At 48.3% G+C, this 23,434-nt stretch overlaps 1 protein-coding gene across 1 annotated transcript in view; it reads right to left on the bottom strand.

The window, feature by feature from the left end:
- Positions 1-2,670: 2,670 nt before the first annotated feature.
- The window catches only part of ARHGAP30 (Rho GTPase activating protein 30), a 32,893-nt gene continuing 12,129 nt past the window's right edge, over positions 2,671-23,434 (bottom strand). Inside the window, exons 2-12 of the mRNA XM_075261808.1 lie at positions 19,376-19,478; positions 19,145-19,289; positions 17,028-17,110; positions 15,457-15,564; positions 14,698-14,825; positions 14,125-14,290; positions 13,226-13,326; positions 12,777-12,854; positions 11,409-11,927; positions 9,170-9,339; positions 2,671-5,014 (exon numbers count right to left, since the gene is read on the bottom strand). Of these exons, the coding sequence (XP_075117909.1) occupies positions 2,717-5,014; positions 9,170-9,339; positions 11,409-11,927; positions 12,777-12,854; positions 13,226-13,326; positions 14,125-14,290; positions 14,698-14,825; positions 15,457-15,564; positions 17,028-17,110; positions 19,145-19,289; positions 19,376-19,478 (3,899 nt within the window). The 3' untranslated portion in view covers positions 2,671-2,716. The remainder of the gene's footprint in view (positions 5,015-9,169; positions 9,340-11,408; positions 11,928-12,776; positions 12,855-13,225; positions 13,327-14,124; positions 14,291-14,697; positions 14,826-15,456; positions 15,565-17,027; positions 17,111-19,144; positions 19,290-19,375; positions 19,479-23,434) is intronic.

Consider the following 23,434-nt stretch of genomic DNA (forward strand, 5'->3'; position numbering starts at 1 on the left):
ACCTGGTAGGTCATGGCGCCATCTGTGGTGTGACGTTATTGTGTTGTGACCTCCTCTAATACGACATCACCACCTGTACCTGGTAGGTCATGGCGCCATCTGTGGTGTGACGTCATTGTGTTGTGACCTCCTCTAATACGATGTCACCACCTGTACCTGGTAGGTCATGGCGCCATCTGTGGTGTGACATCATTGTGTTGTGACCTCCTCTAATACAACGTCACCACCTGTACCTGGTAGGTCATGGCGCCATCTGTGGTGTGACGTCATTGTGTTGTGACCTCCTCTAATACGATGTCACCACCTGTACCTGGTAGGTCATGGCGCCATCTGTGGTGTGACGTCATTGTGTTGTGACCTCCTCTAATATAACATCACCACCTGTACCTGGTAGGTCATGGCGCCATCTGTGGTGTGACGTCATTGTGTTGTGACCTCCTCTAATACGATGTCACCACCTGTACCTGGTAGGTCATGGCGCCATCTGTGGTGTGACATCATTGTGTTGTGACCTCCTCTAATACAACGTCACCACCTGTACCTGGTAGGTCATGGCGCCATCTGTGGTGTGACATCATTGTGTTGTGACCTCCTCTAATATAACATCACCACCTGTACCTGGTAGGTCATGGCGCCATCTGTGGTGTGACGTCATTGTGTTGTGACCTCCTCTAATACGACATCACCACCTGTACCTGGTAGGTCATGGCGCCATCTGTGGTGTGACTTCATTGTGTTGTGACCTCCTCTAATATAACATCACCACCTGTACCTGGTAGGTCATGGCGCCATCTGTGGTGTGACGTCATTGTGTTGTGACCTCCTCTAATACGACATCACCACCTGTACCTGGTAGGTCATGGCGCCATCTGTGGTGTGACATCATTGTGTTGTGACCTCCTCTAATACAACGTCACCACCTGTACCTGGTAGGTCATGGCGCCATCTGTGGTGTGACATCATTGTGTTGTGATCTCCTCTAATACGATGTCACCACCTGTACCTGGTAGGTCATGGCGCCATCTGTGGTGTGACGTCATTGTGTTGTGACCTCCTCTAATACAACGTCACCACCTGTACCTGGTAGGTCATGGCGCCATCTGTGGTGTGACGTCATTGTGTTGTGACCTCCTCTAATACGATGTCACCACCTGTACCTGGTAGGTCATGGCGCCATCTGTGGTGTGACTTCATTGTGTTGTGACCTACTCTAATACGACATCACCACCTGTACCTGGTAGGTCATGGCGCCATCTGTGGTGTGACATCATTGTGTTGTGACCTACTCTAATACGACATCACCACCTGTACCTGGTAGGTCATGGCGCCATCTGTGGTGTGACGTCATTGTGTTGTGACCTCCTCTAATATGACATCACCACCTGTACCTGGTAGGTCATGGCGCCATCTGTGGTGTGACGTCATTGTTTTGTGACTTCCTCTAATACGATGTCACCACCTGTACCTGGTAGGTCATGGCGCCATCTGTGGTGTGACGTCATTGTGTTGTGACCTCCTCTAATACAATGTCACCACCTGTACCTGATAGGTCATGGCGCCATCTGTGGTGTGACGTCATTGTGTTGTGACCTCCTCTAATACGACATCACCACCTGTACCTGGTAGGTCATGGCGCCATCTGTGGTGTGACGTCATTGTGTTGTGACCTCCTCTAATACAACGTCACCACCTGTACCTGGTAGGTCATGGCGCCATCTGTGGTGTGACGTCATTGTGTTGTGACTTCCTCTAATACGACGTCACCACCTGTACCTGGTAGGTCATGGCGCCATCTGTGGTGTGACGTCATTGTGTTGTGTCCTCCTCTAATACGATGTCACCACTTGTACCTGATAGGTCATGGCGCCATCTGTGGTGTGACGTCATTGTGTTGTGACCTCCTCTAATACAACGTCACCACCTGTACCTGGTAGGTCATGGCGCCATCTGTGGTGTGACGTCATTGTGTTGTGACCTCCTCTAATACGACATCACCACCTGTACCTGGTAGGTCATGGCGCCATCTGTGGTGTGACGTTATTGTGTTGTGACCTCCTCTAATACGATGTCACCACCTGTACCTGGTAGGTCATGGCGCCATCTGTGGTGTGACGTCATTGTGTTGTGACCTCCTCTAATACGATGTCACCACCTGTACCTGGTAGGTCATGGCGCCATCTGTGGTGTGACGTTATTGTGTTGTGACCTCCTCTAATACGATGTCACCACCTGTACCTGGTAGGTCATGGCGCCATCTGTGGTGTGACGTCATTGTGTTGTGACCTCCTCTAATACAACGTCACCACCTGTACCTGGTAGGTCATGGCGCCATCTGTGGTGTGACGTCATTGTGTTGTGACCTCCTCTAATACGACATCACCACCTGTACCTGGTAGGTCATGGCGCCATCTGTGGTGTGACGTCATTGTGTTGTGACCTCCTCTAATATGACATCACCACCTGTACCTGGTAGGTCATGGCGCCATCTGTGGTGTGACGTCATTGTGTTGTGACCTCCTCTAATACGACATCACCACCTGTACCTGGTAGGTCATGGCGCCATCTGTGGTATAACAGTAACATTGTCTCACATTATGATTTGCCGTTACCTTTTATAAAACACTATATAACACTGTTGCTCCTATGAAATACATCCGTAATACATGTGGAGGGGGAGTGGGGGGCTTCTGTAAGTGAGGTCGGTGGAGGGGGCGTCCTAAAGCAGTGAGCGTCGCTGTTGATGACACTTGCTCTGGTCATGCCCCATAGACGGTTGGCCTAGCCGTGGCATGCTCAGTCTGTTCCTGTTCGGCACTTCTTTTGAGTAAGCGTCGGATTCGTGACCGATTGTGGATTGAAGACCATGTAGGGAGTCTTTCTGTAAAACATTGGGTCCATGCAGTTCTCTGTCTCCACACGATAGAGACATACAGCTGAAAGGTCGGTGTGTTCTATTACTGGCTGATTGTACTGTGAACCTCGGAGCATGGGCAGTGATGTCCGCCTTCGGTGTGTCCAGAACATCATAGAAATCTCCGATACAGTATGTCTGCATACGTCTAACTGGGGTTTGAGACTGTCGTTCCTTGGCCAGGGCCATAGCTGTATCAAAGGAAATACTGGTGGCGTTCTTCCAGCTGGTTCGTCTCTTTGGTGCGCCGTCAGTAGATGTCTCCGTCGTCTCCATTTGGCTGCTGGACTCTGATTTCGGTGGCTTTATGTCCTTGCTTGCAGACAATGAGCAGCTGCCATGTAACTTGTTCTTTAGAGATGGAGGCAGTTTGGCGAACTGTGGTTTTGGTGGCACAACAGGTACAGATTTGGCTTGTTGGATTTTATTGGTTGTGGACATCAGCTTCATGCCTACACTTCCACCAAGGTGCGTCCTGCCAGGCACAATGATATCCAACTCAACAGGAGTCTGTGAGACTTGTGCAGGCCTCAGCTCTGTCACGTAGGCTTCCTTGCCCTCATTGAGATCCATTTGATGGGCTTCTTCCTGTAGTGAATCCTTTGACTTTTCCTCCAGGATTCTCGTGTTTATCTGGTCACATAGTTGATCATCTCCTGTAGGTTCTTCAGCTGGTAAGCAGAGACACGAATCAGGTTCTTCATTGGAGGAGCATTCAAGATCTTCTGCAGGTTGTCCTTTGGTGAAGTTCTTCTGCTGCCACCCTGAAGGAGGAATCGGCCCAGTGACGTTCTCTCTTCTGGAGAGACAGTTCTCTGATTTGTCACCCACGTCATGTGGATCAGCAATTTGTACATTTGAGTCTTCCTCCTCTTTACAATTGTCATTCTCCAGCGTGGCCCCAGACAGCAGAATGTGAAGATGTTGGACATGAGTCATTGGTTGTTGGGATGTTTCTTCATCCTGCCTGTGACATCTGTGATGTTTCTCTACTGTACAGTCCACTTGTTCCCCAGATGGTTCACGCACAGGAGATACAGAACCATCTCCTGATTCTTTACATTTTACAGTTTCAAACTCATCTTCTTGGTTAACTTCTTCACGTGGTGTTTCTTCAGAAGCTGTCATGGCAGATCTGTTCTCTGCGTTGGGAAGGCCCATGTTCTGTTCTTCTCTGGTTTTTAGATCTACTATGGTTGCGTCCTTTTGTAGATCATTGTAAGGATCACTTGGCCCGATATGTTCTGCCGCTTCTCCATGTCCTGGATCTACTATGGATGTTTCCTCCTGTAGATCATTGTAAGTATCACTTGGCTCGATATGTTCTGCCGCTTCTCCAGGATCTGGATCTACTATGGTTGAGTCCTTTTGTAGATCATTGTCAGGATCACTTGGCCTGATATGTTCTGCCGCTTCTCCAGGATCTGGATCTACTATGGTTGAGTTCTTTTGTAGATCATTGTCAGGATCACTTGGCCTGATATGTTCTGCTGCTTCTCCAGGATCTGGATCTACTATGGTTGAGTCCTTTTGAAGATCATTGTCAGTATCAATTGGCCTGATATGTTCTGCTGCTTCTCCAGGATCTGGATCTACTATGGTGGCGTTCTTTTGTAGATCATTGTGAGGAACATATGGCTCAATATGTTCGGCCTTTTCTCTGCTGGCCACATACACTTTTGTACCTCCGTCATCTGTGCTGCATTGTTGACCATCCACCTCTGTATCGTAGATCTCATTACATGGTATTTCTGAAGATGTCAGTGACTGTGGACCTTCCTGGACATTGGACACACCATAAATCCTGAGATGATTCTCCTCCAGAGTCCCTTCACTCATGACTGTATCTGTGGGCAGATTCTCCTGTAATATGTCTAGCTGCTCCTCTGAAGATGGATCCTGGTTCTCCAGAGTCTTCTCTAGAGCCCGTCGTATCGGACTGAGGTCATCATGAGCACTGAGATAAATGTCTTCTAGACTCTCCTGCATCTCCCTCCAATGTCCAACCTCATCCACAAAACCAGTAGGCATGAAATACATCTGCTCGGCCTCATCCTCATTGCACGGGTAATCTGGTGGAGGTTCCACGGAAAACTCCTCCATCTGAAATACAACAACAAATAGAAGATCGTGACCCAAGATGTGGTTTTTGTAGTGCAGTCATATGGATTGTAATTTGTATAGAATGGTCACCAGGTGACTGATATTATATTATCTTACACGTGGACAAAATTATAGGCCCCCTCGTTTAATGACAGAAAACCCCACAACGGTCCCAGAAATATCCGGAATCTGACACAAGTACGAAATAAAACTTCTGTGAAAATGAAGAAATGAAGGTCAGACTTTGCATTTTGCTCCTGACACGGCCTGGACAGAGATGACGGTTCCCGTAATATTTTGTTCCACCTTTTGGGGCAGTCGCTGCGATCAGACAATTCCTGTAACTGTCCATGAGACTTCTGCTCCTCTCAGCAGAGATTTTGGGCCCCTCCTCTGCTCCAGTTGTCTCGGGGGTGAAGGGGCCTTCTCCAGACGACATGTTTCAGCTCCTTCCAAAGGTGCTCCATCAGATTTAAGTGCAGACCCATCATTTCTATCCAGGCCAAGGTCAATTATTTCTGTGACCATTGTGGGGTTTCCTTTCATTAAATGAAGGGACCAACAATTTTGTCCACGTGTGTGTATAGAGATTGCGCCTCAGCAGGTAATAAGAGGAGAAGACTTGGTCTGACCACAAGATGTCAGCACGTCACTGCACTCCCAAGGTGGAGGAAGCTCTGTACTTATTGTATCTCCAGGACTAAGCCAAGCTTCCCCCAATATCAGATGAGGAGGAAAAGATGACAGAGAGATAGCAGAGCTGACTGTGTGACCGGACTGCATGAAGATCTGGTGGAAGCCTCATCTGCACCATAATTGTATGGATCATGTTCTCCACTTGTTTACCTGTCTATACCTTGTCACCTGGCTATACTTTATCACCTGGCTATACCTTCTCACCTAGTCACCTGGCTATACCTTGTCACCTGGCTATACCTCGTCACCTGGTCACCTGGCTATACCTGGTCACCTGGCTATACCTTGTCACCTGGCTATACCTTCTCTCCTAGTCACCTGGCTATACCTTGTCACCTGGCTATACCTTGTCACCTGGCTATACCTTCTCTCCTAGTCACCTGGCTATACCTTGTCACCTGACTATACCTCGTCACCTGGCTATACCTTGTCACCTGGCTATGCCTTGTCACCTGGTCACCTGGCTATACCTCGTCACCTGGCTATACCTTGTCACCTGGCTATACCTGGTCACCTGGCTATAACTTGTCACCTGGCTATACCTTGTCACCTGGTCACCTGGCTATAGCTTGTCACCTGGCTATACCTCGTCACCTGGTCACCTGGCTATACCTTGTCACCTGGCTATACCTTGTCACCTGGTCACCTGGCTATAGCTTGTCACCTGGTCACCTGGCTATACCTTGTCACCTGGCTATACCTGGTCACCTGGCTATAGCTTGTCACCTCGTCACCTGGCTATGCCTGGTCAACTGGCTATACCTTGTCACCTGGCTATAACTTGTCACCTGGTCAACTGGCTATACCTTGTCACCTGGCTATAACTTGTCACCTGGTCAACTGGCTATACCTTGTCACCTGGCTATAACTTGTCACCTGGTCACCTGGCTATACCTTGTCACCTGGCTATACCTTGTCACCTGGCTATACCTTGTCACCTAGCTATACCTTATCACCTGGTCACCTGGCTATACCTTGTCACCTGGCTATACCTTGTCACCTGGTCACCTGGCTATACCTTGTCACCTGGTCACATGGCTATACTTGGACACCTGGCTATATCTTGTCACCTGGTCACCTGGCTATACCTTGTCACCTAGCTATACCTGGTCACCTGGCTATACCTTGTCACCTGGTCACATGGCTATACCTGGACACCTGGCTATATCTGGTCACCTGGCTATACCTTGTCACCTAGCTATACCTTGTCACCTGGTCACCTGGCTATACTTCGTCACCTGGCTATACCTTGTCACCTGGCTATACCTTCTCACCTAGTCACCTAGCTATACCTTGTCACCTGGTCACCTGGCTATACCTTCTCACCTAGTCACCTGGCTATATCTTGTCACCTAGCTATAACTTGTCACCTTTCACCTGGCTATACTTCGTCACCTGGCTATACCTGGTCACCTGGCTATACCTTCTAACCTAGTCACCTGGCTATACCTTGTCACCTGGCTATACCTTGTCACCTGGCTATACCTTCTCACCTTGTCATTTGGCTATACCTTGTCACCTGGCTATACCTTCTCTCCTAGTCACCTGGCTATACCTTGTCACCTGGCTATACCTTGTCACCTGGTCACCTGGCTATACCTTGTCACCTGGTCACCTGGCTATACCTTGTCACCTGGCTATACCTCGTCACCTGGTCACCTGGCTATACCTCGTCACCTGACTATACCTTGTCACCTGGCTATGCCTTGTCACCTGGTCACCTGGCTATACCTCGTCACCTGGCTATACCTTGTCACCTGGATATACCTCGTCACCTGGCTATACCTTGTCACCTGGTCACCTGGCTATACCTCGTCACCTGGCTATACCTCGTCACATGGCTATACCTCGTCACCTGGCTATACCTTGTCACCTGGCTATACCTGGTCACCTGGCTATAGCTTGTCACCTGGCTATACCTTGTCACCTGGTCACCTGGCTATAGCTTGTCACCTGGTCACCTGGCTATACCTTGTCACCTGGCTATACCTGGTCACCTGGCTATAGCTTGTCACCTCGTCACCTGGCTATGCCTGGTCAACTGGCTATACCTTGTCACCTGGCTATAACTTGTCACCTGGTCACCTGGCTATACCTTGTCACCTAGCTATACCTTGTCACCTGGTCACCTGGCTATACTTCGTCACCTGGCTATACCTTCTCACCTAGTCACCTGGCTATACCTTGTCACCTTGTCACCTGGCTATACCTTGTCACCTAGCTATACCTTGTCACCTGGTCACCTGGCTATACCTTGTCACCTGGCTATACCTTGTCACCTGGTCACCTGGCTATACCTTGTCACCTGGTCACATGGCTATACTTGGACACCTGGCTATATCTTGTCACCTGGTCACCTGGCTATACCTTGTCACCTAGCTATACCTGGTCACCTGGCTATACCTTGTCACCTGGTCACATGGCTATACCTGGACACCTGGCTATATCTGGTCACCTGGCTGTACCTTGTCACCTAGCTATACCTTGTCACCTGGTCACCTGGCTATACTTCGTCACCTGGCTATACCTTGTCACCTGGCTATACCTTCTCACCTAGTCACCTGGCTATACCTTGTCACCTGGTCACCTGGCTATACCTTCTCACCTAGTCACCTGGCTATATCTTGTCACCTAGCTATAACTTGTCACCTTTCACCTGGCTATACTTCGTCACCTGGCTATACCTGGTCACCTGGCTATACCTTCTAACCTAGTCACCTGGCTATACCTTGTCACCTGGCTATACCTTGTCACCTGGCTATACCTTCTCACCTTGTCACTTGGCTATACCTTGTCACCTGGCTATACCTTCTCACCTAGTCACCTGGCTATACCTTGTCACCTGGCTATACCTGGACACCTGGCTATACCTTCTAACCTAGTCACCTGGCTATACCTTCTCACCTTGTCACTTGGCTATACCTTGTCACCTGGCTATACCTTCTCACCTAGTCACCTGGCTATACCTTGTCACCTGGCTATACCTTCTCACCTAGTCACCTGGCTATACCTGGTCACCTGGCTATACTTTGTCACCTGGCTATACCTTGTCACCTGGTCACCTGGCTATGCCTTGTCACCTGGTCACCTGGCTATACCTTCTCACCTAGTCACCTGGCTATATCTTGTCACCTGGCTATACCTTCTCACCTAGTCACCTGGCTATACCTGGTCACCTGGCTATACTTTGTCACCTGGCTATACCTTGTCACCTGGTCACCTGGCTATACCTTGTCACCTGGTCACCTGGCTATACTTTGTCACCTAGCTATACCTTGTCACCTGGCTATACCTGGTCACCTGATTTCTCTGTGTGGTCACCCCGTTACATTGCAGTTGTCTTGCTCCACTCAAACAGGAGCAGGCCACCATGTTCAGGTCAGGATTATGCAGAGACTGCATCTCCTGGACTGTCGCTATTATTTTGCATACAGGTCGGTGGAGGGTCGGAGGACTTGCCTTGTTCTCAGCGTGTAGGCCAAACTCCAGCATCTCACTGTCGACTGTGTTTTCTGGGATCTTCTCACTGCTGGTGTCCTGGATGTCCAGAAAGGAGAAGGTGTCTTGGACCTCTAATGAGATGCGGACATTGTCGGTTCCTGGATCCTCCGCTATGGTGCCTTCTATTCCTGAAATGACAGATGTGACATTTCAAGAACCTGCTGAATATTTGTCACTAGGAGTGGCCTTCTGATCAGAAAAGGCTTCTGGGGATGAGTCCTGATGGAACCAATGACTTGGTGGCTTCTTGATGGCGACTCTTCTAAACCACTAACCATTTACATAACTACAAAGGGACAAAGCGCGCGAATATTGGAGTGGTCATTAGACACAAGTAGCAAGAAGCCCCCCATCATGTGACCCTGTAATGTCATCCACATCTACATGAGAGGACCTGGAGGCGGCACCTCTATTCCATGGATCATGGGGACCAAGGCGGTGGAGTCTTAGCCCAAACCACCGACTCTGACACCTCTATTGTTGTACAGGCCAACTTTAAATCATTGATAAATGGCTGAAACAATGGCCAGGAGGAAATCCGGTGATCGATCCCTATAAATAGGTAACGGACTAATCATCTAATTCTATACTCCTAAATAATCCCGATAATAATGAAGCCTGTTATTTTTGGGAATTGGAGTTGGTGTCTTTAGCCAATACCCCTGGTGTCCACCTCTGACCCCTTAGCCCTGATGGGACCCCTGCGTTGCTTGGCTTGGGTCACACCAGTACCATCCCTATTGGTGCTTATTGAGTGGGATTTTCTGGATTTGATTGATGGGGTCTTTCTCGGATGGCCGCCCCTAAGAGTCCAGTAATGTAATAGATGTTTGTAAAGCCTTTCCCTCTGTATTTCTGTCCCATGATGCATCATTCTCACCTATTGCCCCCTGATTGTGTACGGTTGGACCATCAGTTTCCCACATACGTCAGTCCACCCCTCACCTTTCTGTAATAATGTTATGTCCATGTGACAACCCTGAAGATCTGACACTTTGATATCATGTAAAGTTGTCGGTCGCCGCTTGTATAACCGGGTAAATTTGTTGTGCCCTAAAAAAATCACTCAACACCCATTAATGCCTAAACCTCTGGCAACAACATTGCCCCTCCTCCATGATGACATCACAGAGCTGGTAGAGGTTAGAGATCTTGCGCTCCACCTTCCATTTGAGGATACTCCACAGAGGCTCAATAGGGTTTAGGTCTGGGGACCCTCCGTGTCTTTAGCAGGGCAGTGGTGGTCTAGAAGGTGTGTTTGGGATGGAATATTGTGACCCAGAAGGGAGGGGATCCCGCTTCGCTGTTGTATGTGACAGTATGTAGGTATTCATGGTTCCCTGTACAATGACACTCCCACCACCATGATTGACCATAGGCAGGACACACTTGTCTTTGTGCTCCTCACCTTGTTGCCCCCATACATGATTGACACCATCTGACCCCAATGTTTTTCTTGTTCTCCTCAGACCACAGGACCAGTAATCCATGATCTTAGTCTTCTTGTCTTTAGCAAACTGTGGACTTTCTTGTGCTCCTGGGATGACATCCATGCAGACGAGTGTGCGGTATGGTATGGTCGGAGCACTGACAGATTGACCCCCCGCACCCCTTTAACCTTGGCTCATACCTCTGATATGATGCTGAGCAGGAGCCCTCCACTTCTTTGGTGGACCATGGCGAGGCCTGTTACACTGCCACTGTCTTAGCCACCATGCTGCAACTCCGTTTCAGGGTGTTGCCAATCTTATAGCCTAGACCATCATTATTTTCTTTTGTTCTTTGCCATGGGGTGCCATGTTGAGAGAGTGTGAGGGCGATGACACCAAATTTAAGACATCTGCTCCCCATTCACACCTGAGACCTTGTAACACTAACTAGTCACATGACACTGGGGAGGGAATATGGCTAATTGGGCCCAATCTGTCCATTGTCACTTATGGGTGCGCTGAAGTTTGTTACCAGGGTGTTGGGTGATATTACGTTCCTATACAAGCTGGACACTGACTACTGGACATTGGGTGAGATCTGCAGGGTTGTCGCATGAAAATATGGAATGATGTCATTACACAAATGTGAGGGGTGGACTGACGTCTGAGACAATCCTAGACAATTAGTAGACAATTCCTGACTGGTCTGCAGTCTGTAACCCCACGAAGCTGTCATTGGCCTTTCCATATGTTAGGGCGATATTTACCTGCATTGCTGTGGTTGTCGCTTTCTTTGTCCACCACCTGGTTTGCTGTAACTTTGTCGGTATCGTCAGACTCTGCAGACAGATTTCCTTCTATTGAGAAGAGCTTGTCGGAGCCTTTGTGTGTCGGTAAAATACTCAGCCCTGGACATTCCATCCCTCTGGTCAAACGAGATAAATTGGATGTAATATGGAAGGGCAGAGTAACAGAAAAGGGTCCAGAGATGTGGACTCCCACACACTTCTCCGCCCGACTTTGGTTCGATTTGGGTGAGCGTCCTGGTGGATTCCCTATTATTGAAGACCTTGCAGGTTTTGGTGTTGTGGGCTCTGACTTGGCCTGGTGTTCTTCTTCTTCATACTCGGCATCATTTGTGTCCAGCGAACGCGGCTGTTCTTCAGGATCTGTGAATATAAACTCCCCATGCTCTTCTTTGGATGGAGACCCAAGACTTTCCCTTCGAAGAGAGAGTTGGTTTCTGGGAGATCGTAGTACCAAGCCGTTGTGCTCCAAATCACTGTCTGTGGAAGAAAGAGAACAATGGTTTCGGTGTTACGTGTAGGAAGTGCAGATGAAAAGCAAACTCCTCAATGGAAGAAAAAGATATTTAGAGATGACCACAAGTCCTGGACAGAAGAGTAGACCTTGGTGGCTCCAACACTGCCCTCACAGTGGTAAAGCTACAGCAGACGCAGGGGCCGTCCTCTCATGGCACTTTTTTGTTGAAGTTCGGCCATATTGGACATAATGTCTTCCACCACCGCATCTACTCCTCTTTACATTTGTTCTAGATGGACATTTTTAGATCCTGCCACCACTAAGTAGATCTCTGAGCTATATACTCTTCTCAGTAGGAGTGGAGTAAGCTTCTGAGCTCCACAGATGGTGGCTGCAGATAAGTAGAAGTTTATTTTGCAGTTATCAAAAGTGGCCTCCGAAATCAGCTCAAAAATTTGGATTTCAAATGACCTTATAAGAAAAAGAGCAAATTCACTTTAGGAGGTGTCCACAAGGAACGTACATAGAGTGGGTGAGCCTTTGGTGGGGTCACTGGTAGCTATCATGTTGTGTTGTGCAGTACCACGTCTCGACCACATGCCAAGACTAAAACTTGTAATGGAAATTCATCAGCAGAGTCATCGTGTTTGGACACACATCTAAGGTCTCGCCGCTCGCTAGCTACCTCCAGATGGAGAAGCCAGTTGGACTTGTGAGAGGCAGTGGAATGGACCTACACCTACTAAGCCGTTTACACCATCTTTTAGCTGTCTCTGAATGGTTTGTATCAGCCAAGGTGCTACAAAACCTGGGATCCCTCAATGTTCCTGCACATCTCCCATATTAACAATGTGAAACCTTCTTCATCTCACCGTGTGATGCCTGAGTGACTGAGCTTAGAGAGTCCATGCTCTTGGCTGGACGAAGACTCATTTTCATTGACTTTCCATCTGCAAAAGAAATATTGATGTAAAGATAAGATTCTGCCTAAGCTTAAGCTCCTGAGAAGACACACACAGACCCGCGGAGGAGTCATGGGACATCAAACATGACTCCTTCAGGACAGAGACATGGACACTGACAGTCCCATTGTTTTGTGACTTTTTCTGTGTTTACTTCAATGGAGACCTCAGTAAAAGTTCAGGTTTTTGTAGTAAATGATGAATTCTCACATATTGGTCATCTGGGAAGGTCACGGACAATTTCTCATGGAGTGATCAATGGAAGAATATTTATACTATACAAGAGAGGAGATGGGGTGAGAAGGTCCAGGCTTGATCTGTGATTTGACCCTGTTGAGGAACGGACCCTTATCTCTTACCTTTGTCATCGTGTTTTTGAGACTTGCGCTTGGATTCTTGATTGGTCTTTCCAAGGTTGAAGATTGATTTCCATTTCTTGCCTTTCAAAGAGCCTTTTCTCCTGTGGGAAACACCACCGTTATAAGGTTTTCCTCCATCTTGTGTTCATACATGGCTTAATAGTGTGACGTTCCTACATCTGGTTCTCCTCAATAGGTGCCACACAAAATTCTAAAGTACCACATGGGTTATTAAAGGGATCCTATCATTTAAAGACTTTTTTTTTCTAGTTGACATGATGGAATAGCCATAAGAAAGGCTATTCTTCTCCTACCTTTATCAGTCGCCTCCGGCCCGTCGTTCGGTAGAAATACCGGTTTTTACCGGTATGCAAATGAGTTTTTACCGGTATGCACAGGCTAGCTGGCGGCCATTTTTGTTGGAGCCTGCTTATGCGCGCATGCACAGTACGCTCCTGTTCTCCATAGAACTACAGGAGTGTACTGCGCATGCGTGCGTGAGCGGCCTCCAATAAAACAAACGCCGGCCTGCTTGTGCACTTGGCTCTTGCCTCCGTCCTGATGGCAGAGCTGACTGCGCAGGTGCCAGAGTGTGACCCCAGCTGGAAGAAGACGGCAGACGAGGCGGTTGCTGTTTAAGATGGAGGCGTCGCTGGAGAGAGCTCTCTGGTAGCATTGGGGACGCCCCCAGTGCTGTCTGAGCGCTGGGGCCCGCCCCCAGTGCTGTGAGTGAACTCATGTGCATACCAGTATTTCTACCGAACGGCAGGCCGGACGCGACTGATAAAGGTAGGAGACGAATAGCCTTTCTTAAGGCTATTCCATTGTGTCAACTAGAAAGTGTTTCAATGATAGGATCCCTTTAATTTAAGTGGTCAGTGTGGTCGGATAGGACTTACTTGTGGTCTGAGAACTCGATGATGGTGTGGTAAGGGCGAATCTGTGGTGGACCATCGCCATGGTTCAGCATGTTTGGTAGGTTGTAGGACAATGAGCGGTAATAGTCCTCGGGGACGCAGGTTGGCCAGTTCATTGGGGCAGAAGTGCCGCCTTCATTCTCTTTTCCTAGTGGTATAACACAAAGTGAACATGAGAAGAACAACTTTACATCTTCAATAGTTTGGCCTTATTATTACCATGTAAAGAACACAGGGTTAGTAATCGTAATGTATACGGAGATGCAACGGTGGAGCAATATGATGCAATCACGTGACCATTGCGTGACCCATGTAATGGGACCGGTCAGTTAACCCTTTCATAATTAGGAATAACTCTTATTCATGGCAATGTATGGCCACCATACAGAATATAGACTTCTACGTGAAGACTACGGGCTATCTTGGGGCTAGCTCTGAGATTTTTGGAGGAATGTTATTGGAGTGTGGCCTTGCCATTCTCATTCGAAGCTTAAGTATAAGGCCTTTGCAGCTTGTTCACAATCTTCTGTGTATGGAAATTTGGTGAACGCTTACCACAATTTTTCCAGTCTCCAAACAGCTGCTCCACATGGGTCAGGATGAATTCCACCACAATGGACTGGACTCTGACTTCCATGAATGCGGCCGTGCCATTAAACCCCGTAGATTCAATGTCTTTGGATCTGTAGAAGAAGCCGTTAGGGGAGATCACTTAGAGTTGTGGGTTATAGGAATAACAGATAGAATACAGTGCAGGACTTCTCTGGGAGCTATCGGACCATATATAGGGGTCTCCAGTGTTATCTCTATAGTGATTGCAGGACTTCTCTGGGAGCTATCGGACCATATATATAAGGTCTTCAGTGTTATCTCTATAGTGATTGCAGGACTTCTCTGGGAGCTATCGGGAGCTATATGACATATGATGTCATATACACTATATAAGGGGACATTACAGTAATGGTGGAGATATTGACTCCTTCATCCTCAGTCTAAACTTTATCCAACGTCACATAGAAGAAGAAACACATGAAGTGTCCACAGAGGTGACTGAATATGGACTTGTCTGGAGAAGACCATGATGACTACCAGCCTGAGGCCAGATGGTTCGGAGTGCTACCATGTTAGAGCTATACTACTAATGGTAATGATGGGGTCTTGTCATTGGTTTAGGATTAGAAGGGTATATTTACATGTCAGAAGATATTCCATGGCTATAGGTGTCAGACCTCCTCTCTATATCCCGCATATGATATATAAGTGATAGTCAGGGCTGGGGAAGGAGAATGAGCGTGAACAAACACTGTAACCTACCTCAGCAGATTAGGGGCCCACACGATGGCCAGGTTCCTCGCGTGCATATTGGTTTGTGAGCTGTACGAGGCCATTCTGACCAAGTGTCTCATGAGATATTCCAAGGTTCTAGAAGGACACAAGCAGAAAGTCAGTTCATTCCTCCTGAATAGTCCTACATGATACTGCTAAACAATGAATCTTCCCTCGTTTCCTAAATTGAAAACTTGGTTCCCACCTTAGCCCACACAGTCTGGCTGGAGATGTGAAGCGGTGAGGTCATGTTACTCAGATGGTGGGGATCGGCCAATCATTTAGGTAACCAGAACATTGGTGCACATGGTTCTTACGTGTCTCATTGACACTAATGATCCAGGAGATATCTGCTAGTCCTTAGATATAGACAAGGCTGCAGCCATTAAAGGGATTTTCCAGGCAAAAAAATATTATTATTTTTTTAAAAAGGTGTGTTTGTGCTATTAATGGGTTAATAAGTGCGCCCATATACCTTTCGCAGTGATTGGAGTGATTTCTGAGGGTCTGTGGGAGCTCCGGGCATCCCCTGCATTTGTTTACTGGTGGAACTTCCTGCTGTACACCTTCCACACTAGTTCCCTCTCACTCAGCCCCTTCCTCTCTTACTCCATTACACTCCCCTCCCTGTCTCTCTAACTAGGCAATCCAGCTCACTACTAGCCCCTCCCCCTGGCTAAGCTATCCAGCTCACTACTAGCCCCTCCTCCTGTCTCACTAGCGAAGCTATCCTGTGCAGTACTAATCCCTCCACCTAGCTAAGCTATTCTGCCTACTACTAACCCCTCTCTTTGATAAGCTATCCTACCCATTACTAGCCCCTCCTCCTAGCTAAGCTATCCCACCCACCTCTAGCCCCTCCCCCTTGCTAAGCTATCCTACCCACTACTAGCTCCTCCCCTAGCTAAACTATCCCACCCACTACTTGCCCCTCCCACTAACTAAGCTATCCCGCCCACTACTAGCCCCTCCCACTAACTAAGCTATCCTGCCCACTACTAGCCCCTCCCCTAGCTATGCTATCCTGCCCACTACTAGCCCCTCCCGTAGCTAAGCTATCCTGCCCACTACTAGCCCCTCCCCTAGCTAAGCTATCCTGCCCACTACTAGCCCCTCCCCCTTGCTAAGCTACCCTACCCACTACTTGCCCCTCCCACTAACTAAGCTATCCCGCCCACTACTAGCCCCTCCTCTAGCTAAGCTATCCCGCCCACTACTAGCCCCTCCTCTAGCTAAGCTATCCCGCCCACTACTAGCCCCTCCCCTAGCTAAGCTATCCCGCCCACTACTAGCCCCTCGCTTAGCTAAGCTATGCCGCCAGCTACTAGCTCCTCCCGTAGCTAAGCTATCCTATCGACTACTAGCTCCTCCCCGAGCTAAGCTATGCCGCCACCTACTAGCTCCTCCCCTAGCTAAGCTATCCCACCCACTACTAGCAGAGAAGTAGAGAGGAGGAGCTGTGCCAGGCCACATGTAAGGCTGGTGAGTATTAATGGGGATTTGTGGGGGGGGAGGGGGGGAGTATTGGTGACGTTCCGTTTCAGGAGCAGAGTTTCTACCTGTAATGTGGAGGTGGAAGCTCTGCCAGGACGCCTCGAATCTTTATTAGTCTCTGCTCCTCCAGTTGTATGGCCACAGCATCCTGAAGAAGACAAAATTCAAACAAATTTCAGGAACACAATTTTCTACGACTGTCAGAAAGAGACTTGTGAGGATAAGACGGAGACGTTGCCGTATTGTCTTACAGGAGTTCTTCTGTATTACCATATGGGCAATGATTTGGTTTTGTGACATGTGTTAGGGCCAGGACATTGAATTGGTCTACTCCAATGATGGAGATGTCAGGGATGTTTAGTAGGAAACACGTGGGTTGTGTTTGGCTGGATGGTGGGATACTCTGATGAGTATTGGGATGGAGGGGACTTCTGCTAAGTGTTGGTGAACTTGGAACATCTGATGGCTTTATGGTGTTAGTAGAAACCTTTGCTGAATGGCTGGGGATGGTGGGGGCATCTGATGACTTCGGTGATGAGCATCTGATGAATGTGGTAGGACATAGCTGAGTGTCCGGGGATGCAGGTAACATCTAATGATTATCTGGAGGTGTTGGACACATCTGATGAGAGTCTTGGCAGAGAATGACTCTCTCTGATTGATGATAGGAATATCTGATGCCTGAGAATGGTGATTGATTTTTTTATGAGTGCCTGCAGTTGTATGGATTGGTTGATGAATGAAGGATTGATGGAGACATCTGATGAGTTTGGAACATCTAAATAGTGCGTGGAGATAGTGGACAATTCTGACAAATATCTTAGTATCATGGGAATTTCTTATGAGTGGTGAGAATATCTGCTTAGTGTCTGATAATGGTGGTTAAATCTGATGAGTATCTATGGATGTTGGGACTGATGGAAAACATCTGTTGGTTACTTGGTGATAGAGCGAATATATGATGAGTGTAGAGATGGTGGAAATATCTGATGATCGGAGATGGTGGACACATCTAATTAGCATCTTTAGCTAATGGGCACCTCTGACAAGTGTCTTACAATCTTGAGAATATCTGATGAGTGTCTGAGAATGGTGGTAAAATCTGGGAGGGAACTTCTAAAGAGTGTCTGGATGTTGGGGATGTCCCATGAGTGTCTGGGTATGACGGGAACATCTGATGTCTGGTTGGTGATGATGGAGATATATGATGCACTACTGACAAGTGTCTTAGGACCTTGGTAATATCTAATGAGTAACTGGGGATTGGAGGCTGGGAATATCTTCTGAATGTCGGAGAATGGGAGGAACATCTGATGAGTGTCTGTCAATGGTGGGAACATCTGATGAGTGTCTGTCAATGGTGGGAACATCTGATGGGTGTCTGTCAATGGTGGTGACATCTGATGAGTGTTTGTCAATGGTGGGAACATCTAATGAGTGTCTGTCAATGGTGGGAACATCTGATGAGTGTCTGTCAATGGTGGGAACATCTGATGAGTGTCTGTCAATGGTGGGAACATCTGATGAGTGTCTGTCAATGGTGGGAACATCTAATGGGTGTCTGCCAATGGTGGGAATATCTTCTGAATGTCAGAGAATGGGAGGAACATCTGATGAGTGTCTGTCAATGGTGGGAATATCTTCTGAATGTCGGAGAATGGGAGGAACATCTGATGAGTGTCTGTCAATGGTGGGAACATCTGATGGGTGTCTGTCAATGGTGGGAATATCTTCTGAATGTCGGAGAATGGGAGGAACATCTGATGAGTGTCTGTCAATGGTGGGGACATCTGATGAGTGTCTGTCAATGGTGGGAACATCTTATGGGTGTCTGTCATTGGTGGGAACATCTGATGAGTGTCTGTCAATGGTGGAACATCTGATGGGTGTCTGTCAATGGTGGGAACATCTTATGGGTGTCTGTCAATGGTGGGAACATCTGATGATTGTTTGTCAATTGTGGGAACATCTGATGAGTGTCAATGGTGAGGACAATTGATGAGTGTCTGTCAATGGGGGGATATTGGATGAGTGTGTGGATAAGGTGGAGAATGCGATTGGGTTTTAATAGGGGTCGGGGGCTTCTGTTGAGTGGAGGTAAAAGAGATAAAAACTAGGTCTTTAGTGAAGGTGGGACCATCTGAGGGATAGCAAGGCCTTCTGGAATGGGCCTTATACATACAGCAAACTTGTCATAGAGCTGATAGGTTAAGAGCGGATTGGGTAGTTCTCGAAAATATGCTTTGCAGAGGGAGCTGACACAGTGGACATCTTGCAGGTAGGTATTCTTTTTCAAGTCTGGAGGCTTTTCTAGGCCAAACTCTTGTCTGGATTGGAAAGACAATGGCAGAGGATTAGAAGGTATTATAGCAATCACATTGTCCATTCATGAAGCACATTAAAGGCCACAAACCTCAATTTCTGTACATTTGAAGCAATGCCACATAACCTGTAAATGCCGTCCACGATTCCATGCTCTTCCACAAACTCTGCGCAGCTTCTCAGAACCTGAGGAACTGACCATACAGTCGATTAATTGGCTGTCACATTACGTTGTCCATTATACTATTGTCAGGGTCTCGGGTCATCTTATGCAAAGCTCTTTGCACAGCCCGCTTCTCATCTCTGTGCTCCACAGGTCTCTGCAGGCCAGTGACACCAGTCTCTTTAATAAGCGTAATCTGCTCCAACAGCAAACGGTTGGTCTCCTGTTGCTGCACATTGGACTGCACGAGATGCTTCAGTATCTCCTCCATAGCCTAGGTTTGTAGTCCTGTCTGCTGCTGGAGCTTCTTAATCCTCCTTGATGAGGAGACTCTCTACAGCTGAGTCACTGCCGGAACATCGCCAAAGTGTGGACTGGAGGGGGGTGGAATGACAGGTCCCACTACCAACCTACCTGCCATTCCTAAAAATCCAGCCAAGTAACTAGAACTCTGAAATAACCCTCAGCAGACAATAGTTATCTGCTGAGAAATGTTCTTTCAGGAGTTTTCTCATCTCACCCACCTTAGTAGTCTGTATGAGATGTACACCCCCTCCATTACCTGACCGGTCATCCGCTTACACCCCCTCCATTACCTGACCGGCCATCCGCTTACACCCCCTCCATTACCTGACCGGCCATCCGCTTACACCCCTCCATTACCTGACCGGCCATCGGCTTACACCCCCTCCATTACCTGGCCGGCCATCGGCTTACACCCCCTCCATTACCTGGCCGGCCATCGGCTTACACCCCCTCCATTACCTGACCGGCCATCGGCTTACACCCCCTCCATTACCTGGCCGGCCATCGGCTTACACCCCCTCCATTACCTGACCGGCCATCGGCTTACGCCCCCTCCATTACCTGACCGGCCATCGGCTTACGCCCCCTCCATTACCTGGCCGGCCATCGGCTTACGCCCCCTCCATTACCTGGCCGGCCATCGGCTTACGCCCCCTCCATTACCTGGCCGGCCATCGGCTTACGCCCCCTCCATTACCTGGCCGGCCATCGGCTTACGCCCCCTCCATTACCTGGCCGGCCATCGGCTTACGCCCCCTCCACTACCTGACCGGCCATCAGCTTAAACTATCCATAAGTGCTATGAAATGACTAGTGATAGGAACAAAAGAGTGCAGGTAACATAAGTGACCTATAATCCAACACTGCTCCGGTTACCCCAATCTGAGGCTACCAATAGGTTGTCACCAGCCGTCACTGCAAGGGAAGACTTATCTGCCGGGGCTCAGGTGTGTCTACATGTGTCATGCATGTGAAGGTTATGGACCAACCCAGGAAACCTCCAGCAGGCAGAATAGTCCAATAGCTGGGTCAGAAACCAGGAGAGTAAATACTAGTAGTGAAAGCCAAGATCAAGTAAAGGGGGGTGGGGATAGGTAACCCCAATTGAGCAGGGGTAACCAAAGAGAGATACCAAAATGAGTAAAGCAGGAGATACATGAAGTAATCACGGGGACCTGAGAAGAGTCAGTGGCAGGTTAGGATTCCTTATTTCAGCTGCCCTTGATTAGATTATGAACTAGATCCCTGATCACCTCTGTGCCCCAGGAAGAGAACAAAATAAATCTATGTTATTGAGACCAGGGAGTAGTAGTGTCCAGACCAGTGGTGAACCCTGATAAATCCATAGTCCTGACCAGTGGTGAACCCTGATGAATCCATAGTCCTGACCATTGGTGAACCCTGATGAATCCATAGTCCTGGCCAGTGGTGAACCCTGATGAATCCATAGTCCTGGCCAGTGGTGAACTGTGATAAATCCATAGTCCTGGCCAGAGGTGAACTGTGATAAATCCATAGTCCTGGCCAGAGGTGAACTGTGATAAATATATAGTCCTGGCCAGTGGTGAACCCTGATAAATCCATAGTCCTGGTCAGTGGTGAACTGTGATAAATCCATAGTCCTGGCCAGAGGTGAACTGTGATAAATATATAGTCCTGGCCAGTGGTGAACCCTGATAAATCCATAGTCCTGACCAGTGGTGAACCCTGATGAATCCATAGTCCTGGTCAGTGGTGAACTGTGATAAATCCATAGTCCTGGCCAGAGGTGAACTGTGATAAATCCATAGTCCTGGCCAGTGGTGAACCCTGATAAATCCATAGTCCTGACCAGTGGTGAACCCTGATGAATCCATAGTCTTGGCCAGTGGTGAACTGTGATATATCCATAGTCCTGGCCAGTGGTGAACCCTGATGAATCCATAGTCCTGGCCAGTGGTGAACCCTGATGAATCCATAGTCCTGACCAGTGGTGAACCCTGATGAATCCATAGTCCTGACCAGTGATGAACCCTGATAAGTCTATAGTCCTGGCCAGTGGTGAACCCTGATGAATCCATAGTCTGGCCAGTGGTGAACTGGGATATATCCATAGTCCTGACCAGTGATGAACCCTGATAAATCTATAGTCCTGGCCAGTGGTGAACCCTGATGAATCCATAGTCCTGGCCAGTGGTGAACTGTGATAAATCCATAGTCCTGGCCAGTGGTGAACTGTGATAAATCCTGATAAATCCATAGTCCTGGCCAGTGGTGAACCCTGATGAATCCATAGCCCTGTCCAGTGGTGAACCCTGAATAAATCCATAGTCCTGACCAGTGGTGAACGCTGATGAATCCATAGTCCTGACCAGTGGTGAACTGTGATATATCCATAGTCCTGGCCAGTGGTGAACTGTGATAAATCCATAGTCCTGGCGAGTGGTGAACTGTGATAAATCCATAGTCCTGGCCAGTGGTGAACCCTGATGAATCCATAGTCCTGGCCAGTGGTGAACTGTGATAAATCCATAGTCCTGGCCAGTGGTAAACTGGGATATATCCATAGTCCTGGCCAGTGGTGAACCCTGATGAATCCATAGTCCTGGCCAGTGGTGAACCCTGATGAATCCATAGTCCTGACCAGTGATGAACCCTGATAAGTCTATAGTCCTGGCCAGTGGTGAACCCTGATGAATCCATAGTCTGGCCAGTGGTGAACTGGGATATATCCATAGTCCTGACCAGTGATGAACCCTGATAAATCTATAGTCCTGGCCAGTGGTGAACCCTGATGAATCCATAGTCCTGGCCAGTGGTGAACTGAGATATATATAAGAATGTGGATGGCAACAGCAACACCACTTTTGGTCTTGACAGCCCCTTGTTGTCGAACCTCCTAAGAATAAAGTTATTTCTGAAAGCAAGGACTCACAAATAGATTGAAGGTTCTGTGTGCTCCTCCTCCTCTATGACACAGAATTTACCGCACTGTGTCATCCATGTCTTCTTCTCTATCTTCACTGACAGATCCCATGCCCTAGTAGTCGTCTGGCATCTGCCGAGATATTCCTCATCCTTCTCCACATGATGAGTTGGATGAGAACAGTCAGTGGATGTAGAGGAGGTGGGAGACGTGAGAGTTGGTGGGGGTAGTAGTGGTGGGGGCGGTGCTACTGGTGGTAGAGCTGGTAGGGAAGCCATTACTGAATCCGATGATTGTCCTATTCTAGATAACGCCTGGTGAAAGGATCAGAGTGACATCATATAGGAAGAATCTTCTCCGACATACAGGTCCACCATCCCAGAGATGTGCCTGGGGTAAATGTAAGGTAAGCTTGGGTGGTGGTGGCATTGGCAGACATGTCCCCACTGCTGCTGATTCTGGGGCACGCAGTCATCTACCGTATGTAAGTGTAAGATCTGCAAACAAATAAGTGAAGAATCCCCTGCGAGTCGCCAGCTGATGGCAGCGCACAGTCTCCATGGAAAACATCTAGCCGTTATTTCTCAAGGCCTTCTGGGGAAAAGTGTAGGACACCCGCAATTCGTGGAGCACAATTATGGGCACATGAAATACTTCCCTGCCACGGCCCACTGGACCACAGTCTGGAAACCCAGTGAGACCCAATGTTTTCCAGTACATGTTCTCACAGATGCAGGGCAGCCACAGTCTCTACACCAGGTACGACCCACTCACCT

Source organism: Leptodactylus fuscus, unplaced genomic scaffold (genome assembly GCF_031893055.1).
Source record: "Leptodactylus fuscus isolate aLepFus1 unplaced genomic scaffold, aLepFus1.hap2 HAP2_SCAFFOLD_412, whole genome shotgun sequence".
NCBI lineage: Eukaryota > Metazoa > Chordata > Amphibia > Anura > Leptodactylidae > Leptodactylus > Leptodactylus fuscus.